Source organism: Meriones unguiculatus, chromosome 14, assembly GCF_030254825.1.
Source record: "Meriones unguiculatus strain TT.TT164.6M chromosome 14, Bangor_MerUng_6.1, whole genome shotgun sequence".
In the NCBI taxonomy this organism is placed as follows: Eukaryota; Metazoa; Chordata; class Mammalia; order Rodentia; family Muridae; genus Meriones; species Meriones unguiculatus.
In genome coordinates, this window is record NC_083361.1 from 26,096,029 (window position 1) to 26,120,344 (window position 24,316).

A 24,316-nucleotide genomic window follows, 5' to 3' on the forward strand; every position below is an offset into this window, starting at 1 on the left:
GATGGTGAAATATCCATAGAGGAAGTCCAAAGATACCACCATTGTCAAAGTCAAAGGTATGCATATGTGCAGTGAATAGGGTAGATATGGGGAAGATGCAGGTAGGAAGGAAGGCAAGGGCAGATTCCTAAGGGCTTATAAACTACATGGTTTATTTTGCATTTATGTTAGAATCTTGGAGGAACCAGTGAAAGGTGTCACATACAGGAGGTAACAGGAACAATTACCAGAGAAGCATCATGAACGATACATTGGAGAAGATGGTTGGAGAGGCTTGCTTGCTTATGAAGAGACCATTGCATTAATTCAAGATGAATGAAGAAGCCATGTGTGGATGAAAAAGTTTGCAGTGAGGACCAAAAAGAGGGAATGGATGTGAAATAAGCCAAGACAGCTACATTGAATAACTCTCACTGGAGGAAAGCTGCAAAGGACAGTCTAATTTAAATTGTTTCCTGGCTTGCCTCTCAATTAGCACTATAAACAAGAGCAGAAAAAAAAAAAAAAAAAAAAACAACCAAAAAACAGTACTCTGGGAAATGAAGAAAAGTACACTTACATCTTTCATTCCCCTTCTCTGACCAGCCATGCACCCAGGATAGCTACATAAGGTTTTATATTCTATCTTAGCAACAACTATGATATAGGAGAACGTTAAGTCTCTGTGTGCAGATGAGAAAATGGGGAATGGACCATTAACTAGCAGTGTACATAAGACCTCACGGGGTTCGGTGGGTCACTGTAGCGAATGAAAGGTGTGATGAGAGAGGAAGAAAGCTAAAAAGCAGAGTTGCCTTCTGGATTTTGTATAGCTTCATACAGAGCCGGCCTTCCTAGATACACACACACACACACACGTATATTTTTGACAGAATCCCATGCATCTCAGGCTTACTTCAAATTTAGTGTAAAGCCAAGAATGACCTTGAACTTCTGATCCTCATGCTTCTTCTTCCTCCTGAGTATTAGGACTGCACACACATGCCTCACACTCAGTGATGCAGTGCTTTGGGTCAAACCTGGAACCTTCTGCATGTTAAGCAAGCACTCTGTCAACTGAGCCATCTATCCAGGCCCCAGGCTCCTTCGCTCCATGTTTCCCCAGGGCAGAAGTCACAGTAGAGCTGGGCTTTGTGGAAAACTGCTGCTTATTCAAATGGAAAGGGAGAGAGGATGGAAAAGTGCATGCCAGCATCCAAGGACATGAATGAGTAGAGAGTGTTCTGAAAAACCCCAAGAATGTCTTTGGCTCTGTCTACCGGGACAGCAAGTAAACACATATGCATGCCAGGGTTAATCACTCTTGTCCCTTTTATGCAGAACATCTGCAGCAAGGGCGAGACAGTGGTTCATATCTCAGATCTGTTCAATGGACAGTAATTGCTCAAGTAAGAGAAGCAGAAACAACAGAAACAAACCAAACTATGCTCGCTTCATGTTTCCCTCTTGCTTGCAAATCTCCGGGCTTGCTGATATTTCCCACCAGACCCACCGAGTCACGGTACAAGGAACTGAAGAAAGGAGCGACCACCACACCCCGCGTTTCATTCCCTCTAAGGAGCTGTGCTTCGGAAAGTGCTGCGCTCTTGCACAACGTAATTAAAATGGAAGTGGTTTTCTTCGTCCCCCTGTGATTCAAGTCAATGAAATTAATCACCATTGGCCAGTCTAGCAGGCTGCCATGGTCTCTCTAGGAAATGTATTTCAAGGTGTCTGCTGCAGCAACAGCAATTGAAATCTATTGAGCGGTGGGATAGGATGAAGCAAACACTTGCTTCAATAGCAGAGGTGCGGGATAAACGAGGAGAGCGTAATTAACAGATCGTTTGGAATGGGGCTGGGGGCTCCATAAAGATTGACGTTCCCGTGATTTTGATAGGAACCACCCGGCAGTGAAAAATTACTTTATTAACTCTAGCTGTGATTTATTCCAGCATTTGTTGTATTTGTTGGTGACTTCTGGTGTGAGTCTCTGAAATATCTGCTCTCATTTCCTTGCAGGACATGTAACACTTTAACCCAAGGAAACAAAAGGCAGGCTGATTTTTATCTGTTTTCCCATCAGTGGAGTCGGGTGGGGATTGGCTATAAACCCAAATCAAATTTATGTAGGAGTCTGTGTTGTATCTGATGTCTAAACCCTCCTTTAATTGAAAAACTGTATGTAAAATTACTTCCTCAGTCAATGGAGACCAAATTAGGCGTATGTGTTCTAACATCAGGTAGGAAACAAAAAGAAATTCAGAGGCCCTGGGGTTTAAATCTCTAGTAGCTGTCCTCTCTCTACATGGATTCTGCACAGCCAGGGTCAGTCGATTGTGGACGGAAAAGTATTCAGAAACACTAGGCCTCGACTCTTCTCTGGAAAGCATCCCTTGAACAGCAGAGAGAAGCGTAGCTTTTTCATAGACTTACTTTGCATTTGGCATTTAAAATCACCTAGAGATAACGATTTGACTCTAAAGGAGGGCGTGGACATGTCACATGTGAGTATGGTGCTAGTTTACATAAACCTGAGCACCTGCTGCTTTCGGGGGACCCCAGAATCAACCTTTATCAGATCAACCACACTTCAGGGTCAATCATCCTTCATGTGACAAGTATTTTGAAAGAGATTATATTCCAAATCTCTGAATCTCTCAAATACTTCGGGGCTCTAATCTATGTCAGATAGGATTAGGTCTGACTGCATATGACTTGGAAAGCAAGTATCAGCTTAAATAAGAACATATTTATTTTTCTCTTACGTAAAAAAGTTTTTAGGTGGTAGCTAGCGAGATGGCTCAGTGGTTAAGAGCACTGGCTGCTCTTCCAGAGGACCCAGGATCAATTCTCAATACCCACATGAAGGCTTACAACTATCTGCACCTATAGTTCCAGGAGGCTGGACTCTGTTCTGGCTTCCATGGACACCAGGTTTTCAAATGGAGCACAGACACACGTGCAGGCAAAATACGGCACAACCCAACCCAACCCAACCTAACTTAAAAAGTCTGCAGATGGAGAGTTCAGGGGACAGAGGGGGCATGCTCTGTTCTGTGTCTTTTTAGGAAATTTAACTCTTTCTTTTTTTTTCCTGATGTCTTATTGGCCACAAGTTAGTTTCCTGGTATGGATAACTCAGGTAAAGCTGGGTAAGGTCATTTTTGCTCTGAGTGGTCATGTATTCTTTTGACAGTTAGCATCCTGATATGTAAAATGAGTGGGGGAACTCACACACATCTGAGCTTAAACTTATCCATGAACTTTTTCTGAGTTCCTGTCTGTGCAGCGCAGCCCTGTAGGGCCTTTCTGGCTGTTATTTAGACGAACAAAGCTCTTGGCAGAGTTGATGGATAACAACTGTAGAAGCTATGCTCTTCAGCCCGATGCATGCTGTCTTCATTGTCCCAGGGAAAGCCCTGGGTATTTCAGGAGTTCATCCAGAAGTCCAGACACTTACCCCTAACTGGGACAAAGGTAGAGAAAAGTCGATACTGCTGTAGTGTGTGCTGGGGGAGGCAGGGAATCCCAGAAACAGCTGTCCCCAGTTAGAAGGTCTTTAGAGAACACTGCAAACAAGGGGACAACTGTACTGAGAAAGTGAGACTTTATGGATGTGAAGGGACAGGTTGTTGTCAGAGAGGGAGAGAGAAGTAGGGAACTCTCTCTCAGAGGATCAGAGTCTAAGAGTGCATCTGGGTCCTGACACAGCATAGGCCTACAAGAATGGTAGTGCAGGAACCGACATTCAAGAATGATGTTTTTAGAGGCTTTCTCTCTCCCCCTCTTTGTCCCTCTTCCCCTTTCCCTCTACATGTGTTTTCGTTCTTAACTCTATCTCCAGGGTGATGACAGTAAAACCCTTTGGTCATTTTGAATCCACAAGGATATGCCCAGATTCATTGGTGTAGCGAATGTAGCAGAAGGCTTGGAAGAGGGGATTTGGGGACCAGAAAGAAAGAATCCACTCCTGAAAGAAAGGCAAGTGGGCCAGGTTTAGGGAGGGTGACTGGAGAAATCAGTTGGGGGTTTCTGATGACGAGACCTGCCACCTCTTCCCAAGTCCATGTCAAAGTTCAGCCACTGTGTGGAGACAAAATATGGGTTGTCAGTTCTTACGGCCTGGGCATGAACTCTTCATCCACTGTTGCCGCCTCGGAGTGTGCAGGCCAGCAATCGCCTTCTCCAGGGTTTCCGTTTCCTTCAGCACAATGAAGACGACGACAGCCCATTTCACAGGGTTACAAAGCCTTGACGGGGTAATTCATGTAAAGTGTTTCCCAGTCTGGGTTTTCGGCGTTCACGTTAGCATTATTAAAGCTAGGCCATGTCACAAACCAGCACAGGAGCTGTTTTCCGTCATCGTGATATCATACCGACAAACATGTGCATGCGTGTTCGAGCAAGCAAGTTACTTAAAACAGACTTAGACTGGGCCCAAGCCTGAGTGAAAGAATTAGGTTCACAAGTGCAGGCTAGACGCTTCGCCGATGCAGCCACACAGAGCCTCCATTCAAGACCAGCCAGTGCTTGAGGGGGATACCATGACAGCTCATGTAGCCAATGATGCTTTGGTCGGCCTGGGGCCATGTGTGGCAGTACACACACACACGTTTCCACCAGAGAGCCCCCTGTTTGCGAAGGGTGAGCGGGGTTTGATCTCAGACTTCCTTAGGTCAGTTATTATCATACTTTATTTGCATGACCTCGTGAAGCTTTGTGGAACGGATGTGCTACTTATCACTTCTTTGGAAGGACTCATCAAAGGCACGTTGTTGGAAATGTGTGTGGAGTTGGGAGAGAGCAATGATGTGGGGAAGTGACACGAATTGGGGTTCTGTTCTCGGGTTGCCCTGTTCATGTCTTTAAGTGCCAGTACCAGATATGTTTTCAAGAGCTTTAAATTGGAGACTAAGGGAGATGAGTTATTAGCATGATATATTTGTGATTAAATGTACATTTGTGGGGCCAATGACATGGTTTAATGGGTAAAGGTGCTTGCCACACAAGCGCAGGGACCTGAGTTTGAACCTCTGTAAAGATGTAAGGGGAGAAATGAATCCACAAAGTTGTTCTCTGAACTGCAAACATGTGCACACGCATCTCACCACAGCACAGATAATAAACATATAAATATTAAAATTACATGGTTGTAAGTGAGAATGAAATCTTTGATATATTCACATATTAATTTCTATAATTCCTTGTTTTAACACATTCTTGGTAGGCTACAGTAATTGGTTACTACTGTCGAATGAGTTAAAATAGAGGGCATTTGCCAAAGTAGCTAACACACACACACACACACACACACACACGGTTCGATGTATAGCCAGCAAAATCTTCGTTACTTTATTAGCATGCTTTTTCAAAGGCATTAAGGAAGCCTTTGATAACACCTGGTTCACAACCACCAGCTTAAACAACTGGAAAAATAGAATCGACTGTATGCCCTCTCATAGTTGAGAATCTACTGTGGTCCTCACAGCTGATAACTGCAACTCATTATTTTGCATCTGTAGAGTTTTTGTTGTTTTATTTTTCAAGACAGGGTTTCGCTGTGTAGCCCTGGCTATCCTGGACTCATTTTGTAGACCAGGCTAGCCTCAAACGCATATGCCATCATGCCCAACTGAGTTCTTTTGTTTTTAAGTCTTAAAATTTTGAATTGTCTTAGCTTTTATCAGTATATACTTAGAAAGACTGTCACTTACACACAGCAGGATCCCAAAGTCAGATAAGAAAACTTCCCAACAGGCCGCGCTCAGGCTCAGCCCAGGTAATAATCCCTGTGGAGACGGGTTATGCGAGTGTGAAATTAGACACAGAAGAAGAGTGCACTGAGTGTGAAGAGACTTTGCAGAAGCATTCAGCTCAGGGAAACCTGTCAAGGGAAGTGTCAAGGTGTCACCAGCCTCTTCCTCACTGTGGACTCTTCCAAAGCATTTATATGTAAGAAAGCGAGACCTGGTGTAAGACTGTGTTTTCCAGTATAGATCAACACTGTAAACAAATAGCAAGAACTGTGCCTGAAGGATGGATTTTTGAAAAAAAAAATGCAGGCAGAAACACAGACTTCCACATTCAGACATAGAACAGATACCGGTGAGTGGAGGTGAGCCTTGGACAACAGGTCACAACGAGGTTGGAGACACAGCTGGTCAGGGCTACACAGAAGGGAGTCACATACTCCAAAATGCATTTCCCTTCTATTGGCGTTTCATGTTTTTCTTTTTTCACTTTTTCCTGTTTATGCATGTTTATGTATGTGCGGGTGCAAATGCACACGGGTGAGGCTGTATACGGAAGCTGGAGGGTGGTGTCGGAATCATCCTCAGTTGCTCTCCACCTTACCCTTAAGGCCTCTCAATCAAGCTCAGAGCTTGCTGATATGGTTAGTATTGCTTGTTAGCTAGCCAGATTGTTCTGGAGCTCCCTCTGCCTACTGGGGTGGGGGTGCCATGGCCATCTGGCTCTTATGTGGGTTCTGGGGATCCAAACTCCAGTCTTCATACCTATATAACATAGGCTTCAATCACTGAGCACCCACCACCACCACCAGGAGCTCCAGCATGATGGTTTCTCCTCAGCTGCAGAGAGTTAAGAGCTGAGAAGTTGACCATAGCTTTTGGCAGTCTCATGGGACTGGAAGAAGGAAAAAAAAAAAAAAAAAAAAAACAGAACCACCTTAATTTAGATCCTAAAAACAAGGGGACAGAGAACTGAACCTGGTGTTTGCTACTGCCTTTTCTTCTGGGCCAGTTTCTGGCCTTTGAGCTTCACGAGGAGCACGGGCGGGAACTGTGAGCAGAAATAAGAAGCTGGGCGTTTAATCAGGGCCCTCAGCAGCCCTGGACTCTGTGGTTAGAGCTGGAAGTGGTAATCGGTAACAGGGGGGAGGCCTGTTTAGTGGGGAACCCTGAAAAGTGACATCCTTGGAATAAATAAGAATCTCACAAAGATTGACCTCTATCTAGCCTCAAAACAGCCCGACTCAGGGTGATCTGCTGCCTGAAGAAAGTGAAAGACAAATGTTTTCTGAGGGCCTGTCAGCTAGAGCTTTTGCAGTATTTAATATTCACCTATGGTATTCCATAAAAAGATGATACAGCCGGAAACAGAATCATAGAACAAAACAGACAAGAGAAACAGACCCACAGGTGATCTAGATAATACAACTCTTAGCCCCAAGTTTCACTTCTTTGTCTGTGATGGTTTCCTTGCAGAAAATGGGCTCACCAACATGCATGGTGAGTTTTGAATTATCATAAAATCCATTTGAGGAAGAAAAGCCTACTGGATATTGGTATAGAGGAAAGTTTCATCTCAGTAGACTCAGCTATGCTTTTGGTCATGATCATGGATCGTAAGCCAGATGCATACATGTTTTATATTTGTACTGATTCTCAAATAAACTTTTAAGTTAATTCTTTGAGAATTTCATATGATGCATTTTAATCACATTCACCTCGTTTCCTCTCTCCATTCTTCTCAGAACCACTTCTGTCTCCTTTCGCCCAACATCATATCATCTCTCCTCTTAAAAGAAAATAAATCATTGACTCCAATTTTGCCACCCATACACTCATGGGTGTGGTGCCATCCACTGGAGTGTGGTTGACCTACCTACAGCCATGTCCTTAAAGAGAACTGACTCTCCCTTCCCCAGAAGACATATATTGTCCATAGCTCCTCAGGGACAGGCGTTCATGAATGCCTTCTTATTTCATGCTAGACTACTGGTAGGCTTATACTGTGCTGGCCAAGGCTGCTATGAGTTCATGACTATAGCTATCCTGTCATGTCCAGAAGACACTGTTTCATTCTGGTCTTCCCCAACCTCTGAGCCTTAGGATTTTTCTGGTATGGTTCCTGAGCCTTCAGTTGTGACCACAGTCATTTATTCTCTGTATTTTGACCATGCACTAGTTTTAAAATAAGCATTCTAGAGGCATAAAGCATAAATCCAGCCTACTCAATGTAACATGTATACACTTCTCAATGATTATCAACTATATATATATATATATATATATAATATATATATTATATATATACACATACACACACACTTGTGGCACAAAATAATCTCTAAATGATGTTACCAGCAAGTAAATTATCTAATATTTTCTATTCTTCACAAAACAAGCTTCTAATAACTGTCAGATGCATTTATAGGCATTTATAGGGCTATTTCATTTCCTCCCAGTGCCACCCCAGAGAGCTACTCCCAGGAGCTGCAGTTTCCAATGAGCAGGCTGCCCATAACAAATGTGAATCAATGCCTTTGGAATAGCATTGCTTTCTGGTTAATAGACTTTTGATTTTCTTTACCCATTGATTAATGAAGTAGTAATTCTGTTTTTGAATTAGAAGACAAATTAAAACATACTGTAACTGGAGCCTTTTGGGAAACAGCTGTAGTTTGGAAAACTGATGGTGGCTATGAAGACAAGGTAGGTTAGAATGGCCATGGAACTGTAGGGAAACAGAGGGAAAAGGCATACAACCCAATTGAATGAATGCTTCCCAGTGTACAACAAGGCACCAGCATTTCAGAAGTGGCTACGCCATATAACCTCAGGAGCCCTGCTCTTCCTCATTGTGAGATGGAATCTTCTTCATTTGCAGTTTTTGTGGTGGTATTTTAAAGCCATCCACTTTGAGACAGAATGAGGTAGAGCTGTCCATTCTGCCCTGAAGTGAATCTCATCAGTCTGTAACTGTTTTTTTCCTGTGTTTTATACCCCAAAGTCCATGCGTTAGCAGCTTGATTGTCAGCTCCTGTGCTACTGAGAGGTGCTAGAACCATTAGGAGGTGGGACCAAGTGGGAGAATTAAGCCACCGGGGTCCTTTGAAGGGGGAATAAAGCTCTAGCTCACTCCTCTGTTTTCTCCCCAGCCACCTGGAGAGGAATAACTTGTTCTGACAGCTGCTCGCAGCCAGCACGCTTTTCTTACTACAGGCCAAGGGCAAGAGCCAATTGATCATGGCCTAGAGACTCTGGCTCCATGAGCCCAAACAGACCCTTCCATCCTTGAGGCTATTCTGCAGCACAGAGTCAATTAAAGACACGTTCTCTGTATGAGGAGATATTTCATTATTTTTATTTCTATGTTAAAATTTATAATATTTTTCATGATAGTTAAGGAATGATGGAGGGGGCTGGAGAAACACATCTCCCCTTTTAAAATCACGAGATGGAAAATATTCATTAGAAAGTCTAGTTTTCGAGCCATAGAAACATAAAACCTCGTGAAAATAAAGTACATTTTTCAGTATTCTGGGTGAGTACATGTATGCAGATGACAATTTCAGGAATGCCTTCTGCATTTCCCTTTAGTTGTGAGAGAGGAAGTTACAAGGACAAAAGCCGGGAGCTCTGTGCTACATGCATGTTCTGCTGTTAGTATTTGAACAGTCAAGTGGCTACTTTGTAAGCCTCAGTTTTTCATCCAAATATAAGTTTGGCGGACTTATATATAAGCTGTTGGTCACCAAGTTGAGAACACACTAGGAAGCTCACAGAAACATGCTTTCTTCATTATTTTTTTTAGTCAAAAAGATATATTTTTATGTATATGGAAAACTTGCCTGTATATGCCAGAAGGAGGACCCAGGTTGTGAGGACCCACCCGGGTACTGGGATTTGATCAAGGTCCTCTAGAAGAGCAGCTAGTGCTTTTTTTTTTTTTTTGAATTTATTACAATTTATTCACTTTGTATCCCAGCTGTAGCTCCCTGCCTCATCCCTTCCAATCTCACCCTCCCTTCCTCTTCGCCTTCTGTGCCCCTTCCCCAGTTCACTGATAGGGGAGGTCCTCCTCCCCTTCCCTCTGACCCCAGCCTATCATGTCTCGTCAGGACTGGCTGCACTGTCCTCCTCTGTGGCCTGGCCTCTGAACTGGTGAGGAACATGCTTTCTTATGCAGTCATTCTAAAGATTTTCCAGCTTCCGTGTTTGCTTATTGTTGTTTGCTTATTTGCTTATTGCTTATTGGTTGGGTTACTATTTAATGATCTAGACTGTAAAATAACCACTTTTTAAATTAATAACACAAAAACATGATACAATTTTCAAAAGCAGAAAGGGAATTTGGCAAAGGTCTCCTCCCTTTCCTCTCCCATGAGAGCTTAAGTCCCTACCCGACAGGGAACTACTGGCATTCTCATGGACCCTTCAGGAGATGTCCTCACACATCTTTACGACGGTGAGACAATGGAACACACAGCGGGTTTTCTTCAGCAGCACACTCTCTTCTAGCTACGCAGTCTGTCTTGAAAATGTTTAACTGCAGATCCATATTAAATGGCTCCCTATTAAGGGAGCTTTAAGATGTTCATCCTTTGATGGTTTGAATGAGAAATGTCCCACATAAGCTCAGGTACTTGAAAACTTATTTCCTAGATGGTGGTGCTGGTTGGGAAGGTTCTGGGGCCGTTAGGAGGTGAAGCTTTCACGGAAGAAATACAACAGTGCAGGGACTGTAGGCTCATCTACTTCCCATTTGCTCTGTCCCTGTGTGTGGATGGAGATGTGATCTCTCAGCTTCCCTCTCTGGATGTCAGCTGCCATGGCTTTCCCACCATTAGGGACTCTCTTTTGGGAACTAGAAGCCCAAATAAAGTTTTCCATAAGTTACTTCTGGTCATGGTGTCTTATTGTGGCAGCAACATATTACACAACCAATTTGTGTGTGTGTGTGTGTGTGTGTGTGTGTGTGTACTTCAGTGTAGTTATCAAATCTAACATGGAAAGGTATAGGTTTATGGGATCAATTTAAATTTCTCTAATTGTAGATGAATTGGGCATCTTTAAAAAACATCTAAAACACATCTAGTTTCTTTCTGAGACAAGTCCATATATTTATATTATTTTCCCATTTGTCCCTTAGTCTTAAAAACTGACCTGTTTGGTGAGCTGGCACACACCTGTAAATGCCAACATGTGGGAGAGGAAGACAGGAAGATCAGGAGTTCAAGGCCAGCCAGGGCTATAAACTGGGTGAAACTCTTTACCAATAAACCATAAACAAACAAGAAAACATATATTAAAAAAACCAGCCCTTTGTTTATTATATGAATTATCAATATTTTATGCTAATTGCCCTTTATCCTAAAATTTTCTTGGGGCTGGGAAGATGGCTCAAGCTCATTTTCCAGCATCCATGCCAGGTAACTCACAACTGTCTGTGACTTTAGTTCCAGGGGATCCAACGCCCTCTTCTGGCTCCTTAGGTATCTGCACTCATGTGCACCTACCCACATATAGATACATGCATAAATTAATACTTTTAAAAGAGTAAACAAATTTTATATTAAAAGTATTTCTTGTTTGTCTTATATCTTCTTTGTTCGACAAGAAAAGTTGATTTTTTTCATGTATTCTCCCATATTGATGTATTCATTTAAAAATATTTAAATCATCAGTATAATCAAAGTTTATATTTTAGTTCAGAGACTGAGACTTGAAGAAAATGTCTTTTTTTCCCTCAGTGTTTCCAGTTGCTCCACTGCCATTTATCAAATGACCCATTATTTCCCCAGTTGGTAGGAAAGTGCACGTTTTCGTGTGCTTAGTTTACAAATGAACTCGAGTCTATTTTTAGACTTTGCATTGGATGCTGTTGATCTGTCTGCTCATGTCCTAGCTCTGTAGTTTTAGTCACTGCTATTTTATAGTGTTTTCATATTCAATTTGCTGAGTCTCATCACTCTCATTGTTTTACCCCCAGACATGTTTTGGCTATTTTTGACTGCTTAGCTCTCCATTTCTATGGGATCAGGCTGTGTAGTTGAAAAATAACTCCATATTTCTTGGTGAAACATACGATGTTTTTAAACTGAGTATTTGGGGGCGGGAGTTAGTTTTTAAAAATCAATGTTTTGTTTGTTCATTTAAGTACATTCTAGGAGAAGGTATTGTGTATATATTGGTAAAATGGAAGCAGTAAAAAGGGCAGCTGGGAAAACGTGAGCGAACCTTTCTGTTCTGAGCCTCGCCCTCCCTGTTGGTTCTAGACGTGTGAGTCTCTGGTGTGTGTTCATCAGGATATTCTGAGCACAACTGGGTGTAGGGACTCACACATGTGTGGGTATCACACATCTGATCCTAGTATTTGAGAGGATGAGACAGGAGGACTTCCAGGAGTTTGAGGTCATCCTAGCTACATACCAAGTTCCAGGCCAATCTGGGCTAGAGTGAGACCCTGCCCTCCACCCCACCACCACCAGAAATACTCTGCGCATGCAAAATTTTCTTTGTGCATACTGTTGGTTCACTCGGACCCAGGTGCCTCTCTCCCCAGATGGCTCAGGCTACACACTACTTTACTCTTCCCTGCCTTGACATATGTCCTGGGGAGTATTCCACAGCAGCACGTACAGACCTGCCTTAGGCCCTTTAAGAGCTGCATGGCATTTGACTATATGATATAGCAAGAACTTAAAATGCCCTCTACTAATAAAAATATATCGTATTTCCACCTCTCAGTTTTTAAGCAATGTTGTGGCAAATGTTTTTCCTCATATAGCTTTGTATGAGAACAGTCTCTAGGAACAGAATGACCATCTAGAGCAGTGGTCCTCAACCTTTCCAATGCTGTGAACCTTTAATACAGCTCCTCATGCTGGGACCCCCCCCAAAACATAAAATTATTTTTGTTGCTACTTCATCACTGCAATCTTGCTACTGTTATGAATCCTAATGTAAATTTTTTGGAGGGAGAGGTTTGCCAGAGGGCTTGTGACCTAGAGGTTGAGAACCGCTGATCTAGTGGTGTAAAGATGTACTCAGACAGGCGCGGTGGTGTGCACCTGTATCCTAGACTTAGGAGGCTGAGGCAGGAGGCTCCCAAGTTTAAGGCCAGCCTGGTGCTATACAGTGAGAGCCTGTCTCAATAAACAAACAATCCAGACAAACGGGTACAGTGACAAGATGAGCATCCTTGTGAATGGCTATGCTAGAAACAGATGCGCTGTTTTTATTGCTACAATGAAAGGACAGCGTACAATTTTAACAAATACTGCTGTATCACCCTACACACATCTTCAGGCAATTTATCAATTATCTCCCGCTTGAGCTTGCCTTCCATTTGGACTACTTTGTTTCAGCTACTGTGAAATAGATTTTTCTGTGAGATAAATAGTGTGTAAGTTTTGATCAAATAAATGCCCACCTTTTCTCACCCAGAGACATCAGAGTTACCAGGCACCAGTGATGTTGTTAGGTAAAAGTTTGGGGTGTGAGTGCTGCCGCTCAGAGGATGGCTCCTCACCCTTCTGGTGTGGGGAAGCCTGGGCTACTGGGAATTTCTATTTGTCTTAAGCCTCAGCTGAAGCAGAGAACTTTGATGATCCTGCCTCCAGCACTATGAGTGGAATAACTGTCAATTGTGTATAATTTTCCAAGACTGTGCTACTATGTTTTACAGCAACAGAGAGCAAATGAAACAAAAGAGCCACAGATCTCGACTAAATGTTTCCTGAGAAGGCAGCAAAGGAGAAATCCCATCATGCAGTTCTACAAAGCACACTGCTAAAAATGCCTTGAAGTCTTTGGTTTCCCTTTCTCTCCCTGACTCTCAGTCCAAACAGGAGCTGTTCAACTATGCCGCTTCTCACTCCTGAGATTCTAATATCATCTTGCCTCTTCATCCCGCTTTTCCCTCTTGCTTTTCCTTTTCTAGTTTTCATTCTCACACACACACACAAAATTGTTTTTCACACCTTTTACGTCTTTCAATTGTGTTTCTACCCAATAAAAGCAAGCCATCCCCTCTCAACGTGAAGAGAGGTTACAAATCCTCCTGATTAATTTTTACACTCCAGTCATAAGGAAAATAATGCCATATACCGAGCTGAGTATCACTCACACGTTACTTCACAATGAACAACTGTGCTCTATCCTGCCAACATCACCATTTGAGAATGCAGACATTGATGACCGCTGGGTTGATCTACTCAAGATAACAGACTTAAGTCACAGTAAGGTTACCCACTGGTCCTCCTTGCTTCCCAGATCCTTAAAAGTATGTGGCAGCTAGAGTCGAGGGCTCAGGAGTAGTCTCAGCTGTGTTTCTGCCTGGTGCTCTGTTTTGATCTCTGTGTATCTAAACCCATGTGCTTCAGTCTATTAATGCCCCTTGGTCCCACCTCAACTACTCAACTGACTTGTGGGCCCAGCATCATGTCACCAGGTTGGTAAAACTCAGCATCTTGGGTTTCTGCTGTTGTGCTACTTCTCCTTTGGCATCGCCCCCTCCCCCAAGTACAGTCTGGACAGACTGCCTGCATCCCCATTCTTCGGCTAGGGCTTTGTGATTCAGTCTGATCCTTGTTTGTCTGTCGCTGCCCTGAAAGGCATTTTCTTCCAATTCCATTTTTGCCATAAACTGCCTGCCCGGGGGACCTGTATGCAGCCACAGGCTAGGCTGCTGATTGGACTAATGGCAGATGCTGTGGCAGGGCATCAGTGCCAAAGATCTTCCTATGAGGAGAAAGTGTAAGTGGAAACAGGAGCCGGAGTGAGCAGCTGTCGGGGCCATGGACTGAGACCCAGGCTCGGGATCAGGGGTTTGAACACCTACGCATGTAGAAGGGAAAGGCCATTTGCGCTGGTGGGAAGTGGGCTTGGGCAGGCACTCCTGCACAGAACTGGATGCTTCGAAGGACTTCCCCAGCTGTGAGCAAGGGATGAGGAAACCCTCCACTGGGCATTTGGGGGTATGGCATTTGGGTGGGCACCTCTATGGCATGGATCCTTGGGCTCTCTCATGCTCAGATGCAGAAGAATCCTGGCGCATGCCAGCTGTGAAGTGCAAAGTCCAGAGCTAAGGGATGACATAAGAGTCAGGTGGGACCAGGAGGATTAAAACAAGATCACTCTGTGAAGGTATCAGTCCATGAGGGTTTTTTTTTCTCTCTCTCTCTCCAGATAAAAAGAAAATCCTGCAGAAGATGGCTAAAATGCACTAAAGCGAAAGAAAACTAGTGAGACAGAAAATGTAGTTCAGTGGAAAGGAAGAGATGTCCCTATCTATGGCCCTGTGGCCACAGAACAACCTAAGTAAGAACACTCTCCATGCTTAGTGTTGCTGAAGAGCTAAGGCAGCCTGGATAGGAACAGACTGGTATGGAAGGAAGCAGAGGACTCAGGCAGTGAGAAGGCTCCACTCAGCTGGGAGACAGAGAAAGAAAGGCTGTAGGGGTCAGCCTAGGTCAGGGGCAGCACCAGGAGCTGTAGGGCTCCATGCTTCCTAGAGAAGACAATGCTGAACTAAGACCGGGAGCTGGGAGCTGAAAGGGGCAGAAGGGAGAAGGAGACAGCACGCTATCAAGGTCCAGGGGATTCGGAACAGCACCCACAAAACTGGTGCACTCCAGTGTGGAGGAGGCAGAAGCTGCGGCACCTAGCTCTCTAGCATGGATAACTGGGTGGATGGGTACCATGTTTACCCTGGTATCCAGCAGAAAACCAGACACCCAAATTTGCAGCTGCTGGCTTACAAGACGTTTTAGTGGGGGTAAATTCTTCCTAAGCAACGAGCTTGCACTGGCTCTCTGGACTTCACTCCCTCCAGAGTCATCTTCCATTTCTTCCTCCTGCCTCTGACCTGATGTACCACAGCCTGTCAGGCTAGCCACAGCCTTATGTTTCTTTCTGTAAATATTGTTATATTTTTTTATTAGCAGGTACAAATTGCATGCATCCGTACATTCAATGTTACATTTGAATACACGCGTACAGTGTGCTGATCAAAGCCAGTGCTCATTTATCTCCCCTCCCCTTCCCAACCTCTGCTCATCCCTATTCTACATTTGGTTCTACTTCCTCAAGTGCCTGAAAATGAGAGAACACACGGTATCTGGCTCATTTTACTTGACAGCAACCCCCAAACGCCTCTCAGCTTAGCCAACATCAACTCAAAACACATCAAAGACCTAAAAATAAGACCCCAAACTAGACAACTACTAGATGAAAACAGGGAAAAAAACTTCAAGACATCCGTGTACTCAACAGGATGGCCAAATGGGCTGGCAACAAACAAAATCACGCTGCAAAGGAAATACAAGCAATGGAGCAGACAGGCGTCCACAGAACGGAAAAATACGTAACAGCTGCTCATCTGACAAAGATTAATACTACCAACTACTTAAGGAACTCACAACAAATCCCTCAGGTCATCGAAACCAAGGATCAGCAAACAGGGGCTGAATGATGGCTCCAGGGTCATCAGGACCTAAGTTTGAATCTTCAGCACCCACATAAGAAAGCTGGCCTTGGTAGCACACTTGTGATCTTGGGACTGGGGAGACAGAGACAGGAGACAACTTGGAGCTCACTGGCCAGTGAGCTGAGCCTGATTGGTGAGTCCTAGGTCTCAGTGAAAGACTCGGTCTCAAAAACCAATGTGATGACCCCTGAGGAATGATACCCAAGATCGACTTCTGGTCTCTACTCATATGTACATACATGCTTGTACTCCTGTGCATATTCATGAGCACACACAGGCATAAACTGAGTTCCAAGCTACTATGGAAGGTTCAGGAAAACAGGAAACACACACTTACAAATCAGCTGGAGAACCTCTCAAGAAATACACATGGCTGACAAAGACAACTCAGTTATTTCCAATTCAGGTCCCACTGGCCACCAGGGAGCATTGGCCTCTCTTCCCCTAAAGAAGGGGCACATATTCTGCCTCCATTGTCTTTCAGTAGCATCATCACTGCTAATGCCTCTGCAGTGATTTGTCATCAATTTCCTTGGAACTTTACAGTTATAGCAACAATAAGGCTTATACCCAACAGAACCATTATGATTCCTCACAACTAATGTGATTAGTGCTTTTGTTCATTTGTGTTTGAAACCCATTAGCATAAAATTTATATCCAATAATAACCATTGTGTTTTTTAATGCTTGTGAAAATGGCTGTGAGGTATAAGTCCATAATAACAAAAGCACAGAATGCCTTTTGTGGGAAAAGGGGCTTTGTTTGCATCATGGCTGGAATGGAGCTCTTTGATAGAGGGTATAAAGTATGAAGGGCCTGGAACAGAGAATTTGTTGAAGTTTTCAAACAAGCCCTCTGGTTATGCAGAAGACACATTTCGATTCTAGGAGGAACCTTCCTCTTTCTCCTTTTTATGTCGTTTCCTCCCTGACTTACAGAAAAATAGAAGTTTTGTGCTTGAAGGGAAGGATATTTAAGGCCATGAATCTTTTGGAACTGAAGGGACCTTGAAATCACTGAACTGAGCTGGATTTCTAAGGAGCTGGGAAGCAGATGGTGCTGCCTGCTGAGGCTCCTTTCAGAGCTGGCAAGAAGTGGGATGGTGGTGTGGGGCTGGGCAGGGGCACAGGTGGGAAGCGCCTTGTTCGGTGTCATGGGGTCCACGCTGTGAAAGTCACAGCATGGCCATCTTGAGATTCTCATCAGATTTGGAACGTGGGAGAGGAGGGAGTGTCTGTTTGGAGCCCTGTAGTTCATACACTAGATTTTGTGTATAGGCTTCGGAGCCATACACACTTGGGTTTTCTGTGATTGACTATACCTTCTCCTCACCTGTAGAACTTGAACACTAATGTGGGCCTCTCAGACTCGGATGCAAAGAGGGCTAAGGAGAGCTATCCAGTACCCAGAAGGCCAAGAGGAGGTGTTAGCCACACATGTACAGTCTTTCCCCATTACAGTCCCCACAATTAAGCATATTAACTGGAAAATGTACCAGCTGGCTCAGACAGAGTCCTCACGGGAGGCTGGTGAAGGCCATGCCACACACACATTCCCTGAAGTGGGGTACTCAAAGGCTGAAGTCCTGCCCAGGATTTTCAACGTTTCCACTGTCATGACACATGAAAGTTTATGTTCACCAGCAAAAGATAATCCCAGTTTACATTTTTAAAAATTCATTACCTGCGTGTGCATGCTAATGTGTGCATGCTAGTGTGTGTGTGTGTGTGTGTGTGTGTGTGTCTGTGTGTCTGTGTGCAGAGACACCATGATCACAGCAACTCTTATAAAGGAAGTCATTGAATTGGGGCTGGCTTACAGGTCAGAGGTTTAGTCCATTACTGTCGTGTGGGAAAGCATGGTGGCAGCATGCAGACATGGTGCTGGAGAAGGAGCTGAGAGTTCTACACCTGGATCCTCAGGCCTCAGGAATAGATGGTCACACATTTCCTCTGATAAAGCCACACCTACTCCAGCAAGGCCGCGCCTCCTAATAGTGCCATTTCTCATGAGCCTACAGAGCCATTTTCTTTCAAACCACCACAAGCTGGTTCTCTCCTTTCACCTTTACATGGCTTCCAAGGATGGAACTCAGGGCTCAAAGCTTGTGCATCTGTCTGGCTCATAATCTCAGTTTTGTATGATTCCTGCATCTCTCTCCTTTCTGGAAGCCGTTAAAGAAAGTCAGCAAGTGGGACTGACACTATTAGGAAAACACCCTTGATCTCGAATTCACTTGCCAACGTCACCATGTCTTTGAAACAGATGGTTTTCGGCATCCCATTCCTCAGAGCTGGACAATCACAATTTCATGCTTGAGAGCTAGGAAGTGAGACTTTGGGATTCCAGACAAAGGGCACCCAAATGGCAAGCCAGATATGGAGAGGCCACTCACGACTTGGCTATAGCCTGAAGAGTTATGTCCCTTGTGAGGCACGGCAGAGTGGGAGAAATTGGACAGTTAGAAGGCAGCCACTGTGGGCTGGAGATATAGCTCGGTTAGCAGCATGCTGCCATAACTTGCATAAATTCCTAGGTTTGATCCCGAACACTGCATAAAAGTTGGCATAGTGCTACATGTCTGAAACCCTAGGACTCAGTTGGCGGAGGCAGGTGGATCAACAGTTCCAGGTCATCTTTAGTTACAAAGAAGGGTGATTTGCTCATTAAAGCCATGCCGTGTTAAAACATTTAAACTTCAAATCAAAGTGAGAAGAAGCACAAGCTCATTCTGAAGCCCATCCCCACCTCCCATATTCCAAAAGGATCCCCAGGGCATCATGAAGGAGCAGAGTGATTTCAGTCGCATCCAGTCTAGGACTGTGGGCAACTCAGAACCCAGATGGTAGGCTTCAGCGAAGCGCTGGGTCTGGGCTGTGCTCATCCCCTCAGTATGTTCAGGCCTCTGAGGACACATCCATCACAACACAACAGGGGCACCCATGTATCTGGAGCCTCCTCCATCATCTTGGGAGATGCAGGGCAGGAGGGAGGAGGATGGTGGCCGCTCCATGACCTGCAGTGTGAAATAGCCACACTGCAAACACAGTTTGCCCTTTCCTTGCCCCAGAACAGCTGGCATCAGTGAAACATAAGTAGCTCTAGTGCCAGAGAGGCTTCCGTGGGAATGACAGCTAAAGCCAGACCATCACCCCTCCACAGCAAACCACAAAAACTGCTATTCTTCCAAGGCCCTGTTCTCAGCCTCTATTTGCCATTAACTAGCTCGGGCTTTTGATGAGGGATGGTCCACTGTCAGGCAAGTGCATTGACAAGAATAATGGGTCATTTCTCCTGCCTTCCTCAGTAGATGCTGGGGTCTTGATAATGGGGTAGCTCCTGGGCTTCCATGACATGGCTCACAGTACATGACAGTTATGACTAATGGCCAGGGAATTTATCAGACACATCAAGACACTGTTGCAAAACACCACATGCCAACACATAAAATGTCTATTTTCAGAAGCGACAATTTGCTTAGACAGCTTGAACACCATCCTCCACCCTCAAGAACCATAGTATGAAACTATAAATCACCCTTTCACTCTCAGGAGACCAGAGGTCTGTGTTTCCAATAGCAAGCCTACAGCAGCGGGAAGCATACAGAAGCGAGAGGATGCGAGACTCTCCAATGCACCCCCCTCTCAAGTACCCTCTACTGCACTTCTCAAGCTCCTGGGAACGAAGCTCAGGAATGCTCCGACCTCATTTTCTAGCTGCTGGTTGATCAAGGAGTCTGTTCTTACCTGCTGTCGAATTTCTTCCTCCATTTTTACCGGCGAGCCCAGCTCAGCAACTTGCTTGACGCCTTCGCTGGCATACCCTCCGTATTCCCACAGCACGTAGTTCTTAGAGTGGGACCCTCCAATGATGGCGGACCAGTGGTTGGCCCGACCTGGAAGTCAATCAGGATGCAGATGTCAGTGAGGCGGGGGCGGAAGTGTGAACCTCTTCAGGGATGGGGAGAAGGGGAAAGCGTTCGAAGATTCAGCCAGTACTGATTGGGCAGGCATTGCCTTGTCTTAATTCCAACACGACTCAATGATTACAGATAACGTCTACTAACCATGAGTCTGGGGATCATACAGAAGTGAACAGTGGGTACCCCAAGAAGATAGCCCAGAACCCCTTCTGCCTAAGGGATTCTCTGAGAGGGGGGCAGTTGAGAGAATTTGAAATGCTAGTCAGATTTGAAAGGCAAAATAGAAAAGAAGGTTTTTTTTTTTTTTTTTTTCTTTTTCCTGGCAGGCTCAGAAACATGAATTAATACTGTGCTTGGACATCCATCAGTAACTGAGCATTGCAGTGTCACTAACTGTCAGTGGAGAATTAGGAGATGATGCCATGAGAGCAGAAGGGGCCTGCTCACAGATGACATTGCTCTAAATGCTTCAGGAGTTTGGATGTCATCAGAAAAGATCTGGAAGCCACTGAAGGGCTCTGATCAGGGGGTGACATGATCGCACTTGAATTTTAGATAAATCATCCAGGCAGCAGGGTGAAGGACACAACAGTGGGAGAAGAATGGAGTGGAGATCTTGGGAGGTGAGCAAGGAGCAGACGCTGAAGTGTGTGCGGGAAGTGGCTTTCGTGCTCAGAAGCAGACATGGCTTTTTTCAGCTGACTTTTATGTACACTCCCACATGAGGGTGTGAGCAGGCCAGTCACATTCAAAGGATGAGGTAGAGAGCGTGGGTGTGTGGAGGTGGACAGTCCACAGTGGCTTGGTGATGACCACGAGGGATGGTGAGAAGTACTGGGGTGCAGGAGAGTTCTCACGTTCGATGTGAGGGAACAGCAATATCTGAAGAGGACCAAGACAGAACATGGCTTGAGGGTTTTTTTCAAAGTTCCTAAGGAGGTGGGGAGAGTGATACTCAATGCCAGTACCATATTGGGCTTTTTTAAAAAGTTGCAAATACATGAACACATCTGCATTTACTGTTGACTAAGTCACATACAGTTCATAGGACTGGTTCAATTCTCAAGCCATTCTTTGGTTGGCTTTACAAAGTCTCAAAGAATTTTTACAGGCACAGCAAAGGGGAAAACTTGAATTAGTTAAGCTCAAATGACACTTTTAGTTAACTGTTGTTATGATCTAGAGTAGACAGAACTCTTCACTCCATGTTCAAAAGGGATTCTGAGGAGAGCCTGGTCCTGTTTATACAGCAGCCATTACTCCCCAAGTGGTTCCCCAGGAAGGCTTTCTACTCCAGGAGCACACCAAGACCGTGAACATAAAGCCAGGTGGTGCCCTCCCAGCCTGCCGAGGGCAGCCACAACCCAACCCAGACAGTTGACATCACCACACGGGTCAGCCCAAGTGCTCATTATTTCCTACACATCAGGGAAATGAAGCTTTCATGTTTATCCCAAGAAAAGACAGGTGGAGATGTGGCTAGTTCTCTAACTCATTTCCTGAGTGGTATGAAAGGCTTAGCTGCCATCTAAGCTAAGAGCATACTTGTGAATGCATGGCCTGGTGACCTTTAGTTTGTAAGATGAACACAGGGAGATGGACTTCAGCATTTCTTGTTTCCTGCTCTCCTCTTCCACTGAAATGTTCCCTATGTTCAGGCCTGTCCTAGCTGAAATTCTGCATCTAAGGAGTATTGTTGTTCCCTTTGCATTGTCTTGCTTGGCTTGGATCACTCTTATTCCTCCTTCATGATTTTCCTAATTAATCTCAATTGTCAGCTTGATATGGTCTGGAGTCACCTGAGAGGAGAAGTCTCAATTGAGGGTGGCCCACATCTGTGCAGGGCTGAGGGTAGACTGTCTTGATTATTAGATGATGTAGGATGATCCAGCCCACTGTGAGTGGCACCATTCCCTAAAAAGGAAGTCCTGGGCTGTCTAAAAAAAAAAAAAAAGATCTAGCTAAGTGAATGAGTGAGTCAGCCAGCAGCACTCCTTCATAGTTTCTGCCACAGTCTCTGCTTATGCTGTTGCCTCACTTCCCTCAGTGATGGACTGTGACAAAGAAGTGTAAGCCAATGATGTTTGTCACAGCAACAGAGAGGAAACTGTAACAGCAATCACTCAGAAACTCTGGCTGACTTGAGCTCCTGCCTCCTGTGTCTCCAGTAATACCGACCGTACTACCGACCGTAGTCCTACTAGGCTGAAGTCAGGGAATCTGTCTTCATACCTGCTGCTCCCCCTCATGTTTCCAGAAGCATTTTGTGCAATCAATCAAATGAGGAGCTGGCAGTCTTTATGCCTGAAACATTAGGGTCACATGGGCACAATTTAATTTAACACAATTAAATTCAAGTTCAGTTCAGCACTGCTCCTGACTCCTACTAAGCTAAGCTCTCAGCTGTGCTCTGTGCTGTTGGAGAACAACGAGCAGTAAGAAGGAAGGCACTGGGTTTCCGAGCCAAGGGACAAGGATTCCATCCCAGCATTCCTACATCCTAGCTGTGTAAACTCTCAAACTCAGTTTCTTCATTGACCCACATTTGAGTTTCTTCTTTCATACTATGAGAGCACTTAACATCTATCTATCTATCTATCTATCTATCTATCTATCTATCTATCTATCTATCTATCTATAGAGAGAGACCTATATTAAGTGAAATTATTAAAAAAGGAGATGCTATGTGTGACATCACCTTGGCACAGAGCAGACTCTCAGTAAGTATGGCTTCCCCATTTCATGGCTGTTGGAGTGGCTTCAAAAATGAGAAAGACATGAAGCCTGCCCTTACTTCACCATGAGAAATAAACATATACCATGGGATGAGATAGAAAGAGAATGGGAATGAGCATGGTCACAGGGGATCAGAAGATGGACACAGATGGGTCTTTTTGCTTTATCCATTCAACTTCCATTAGCTAAATGCCAAACACAGCAGTGGGCCATAAGGACTGATGGGAATAGGACATGGCACTCGCCCTGAGGGACTCACAGTCTGGGGGTGGGGAAACAGATGGAAGCAGATTAGCTTTGATCCATCTCATCAGCATTATTGTATAATGACACAGGGGATGAAAGAACCAACTCCAAATTCCTTAAATCCAGTGAATCAAGGCTGAGAAGCTGGCACCCAGAGAAGCAGCCATCCCCGGAGGGGGCTCTGCCTTTGTGTCCCTTACTCTCTTGAATAAAGTTTCACTCTGCATTCACCCTGCTAGGTGCTGCAAGTGTTAGTTTCCCAGAGCCACTTTGCAGCAGGGCACAGCCTCCAAGTTTCAACACAGGGTCATCGGCCCCAAAAGATCTGTGCAGGGCTCTCAGCTACAGGGAGGGGCAAGATTACAGTCTCCCTTGGAGAAGGGGCAAGGCAAGGACCAATGGAAAGACAGTTGGCAACGTAAAAATGGGCACCCATGGCAGGTGGGCAGTAGTCACTCAGGCGCAAATTGGTACAAGGAAAAAAAGACACAGTGACCCAAAGCCAGAGGCTTGTAATTATGAACCAGTCTTTCAACCCCTGAGGGTCTCAGTTTCCCTTGTATTTATTTATTTGTTTGCTTGCTTAGCATGGTTCTGGGAACAAACCCCAGCACTTCACACATTCTAGGCAAGTGCCCTGTCATTCACTGAGCTACTTCCCAAGTTCTTCTTCTTTAAAATAGGAGCAACAGTTACAAGTCTGACCTCTTAGAGTTGTACAAATTAATTGGGCTGGTTTTGGAAGGAACTATGAAAGCTGTAAACTGTTCTCAGCATCACTTCAGATAGAGCCCCATGGGAATGTTCTCAGCATCGCCAGAGAGAGGTGGGGAGAAGAAGACAGGGAAAGAGGAGAAGTGGGAGGGGAGAGAGGGAAGGGGAAGGAGAGGAAAAGGAAAAGGGAGAGAGAAAGAGAGTGTGTGGTCCATGGGAATGCACAAGAACATAAGGGATGGATAGATGGCCCAGTGGTTAAAAGCTGGCTGCTCTTTCAGGGGACCCAGGTTCAGTTCCCAGCACCCAAATGACATCTTAACAAATTCCTGTAATTTCTGTAACTCCAGTTTCAGGGGTTCTGACACTCTCTTCTGATCTCCATGGGCACTACACATGCACGGTGCTCATACATATATGTAGGCAAAACACACATATAAACCAAAAATAGATATATTTTTTTAAAAAGAAAAATCCTT

The 24,316-nt window shown here is 44.6% G+C and overlaps 1 protein-coding gene and 1 long non-coding RNA gene across 2 annotated transcripts in view; one reads left to right on the forward strand and one right to left on the reverse strand.

Moving 5' to 3' along the window:
- LOC132647177 (uncharacterized) overlaps positions 1–16,886 on the forward strand; it is a 39,236-nt gene extending 22,350 nt beyond the window's left edge. Inside the window, exon 2 of the long non-coding RNA XR_009585486.1 lies at positions 14,919–16,886. This is a non-coding gene — a long non-coding RNA (uncharacterized LOC132647177). The remainder of the gene's footprint in view (positions 1–14,918) is intronic.
- The window catches only part of Spon1 (spondin 1), a 273,526-nt gene that overhangs the window by 93,034 nt on the left and 156,176 nt on the right, over positions 1–24,316 (reverse strand). Inside the window, exon 6 of the mRNA XM_021649602.2 lies at positions 19,966–20,114. Within this exon, the coding sequence (XP_021505277.1) occupies positions 19,966–20,114 (149 nt within the window). The remainder of the gene's footprint in view (positions 1–19,965; positions 20,115–24,316) is intronic.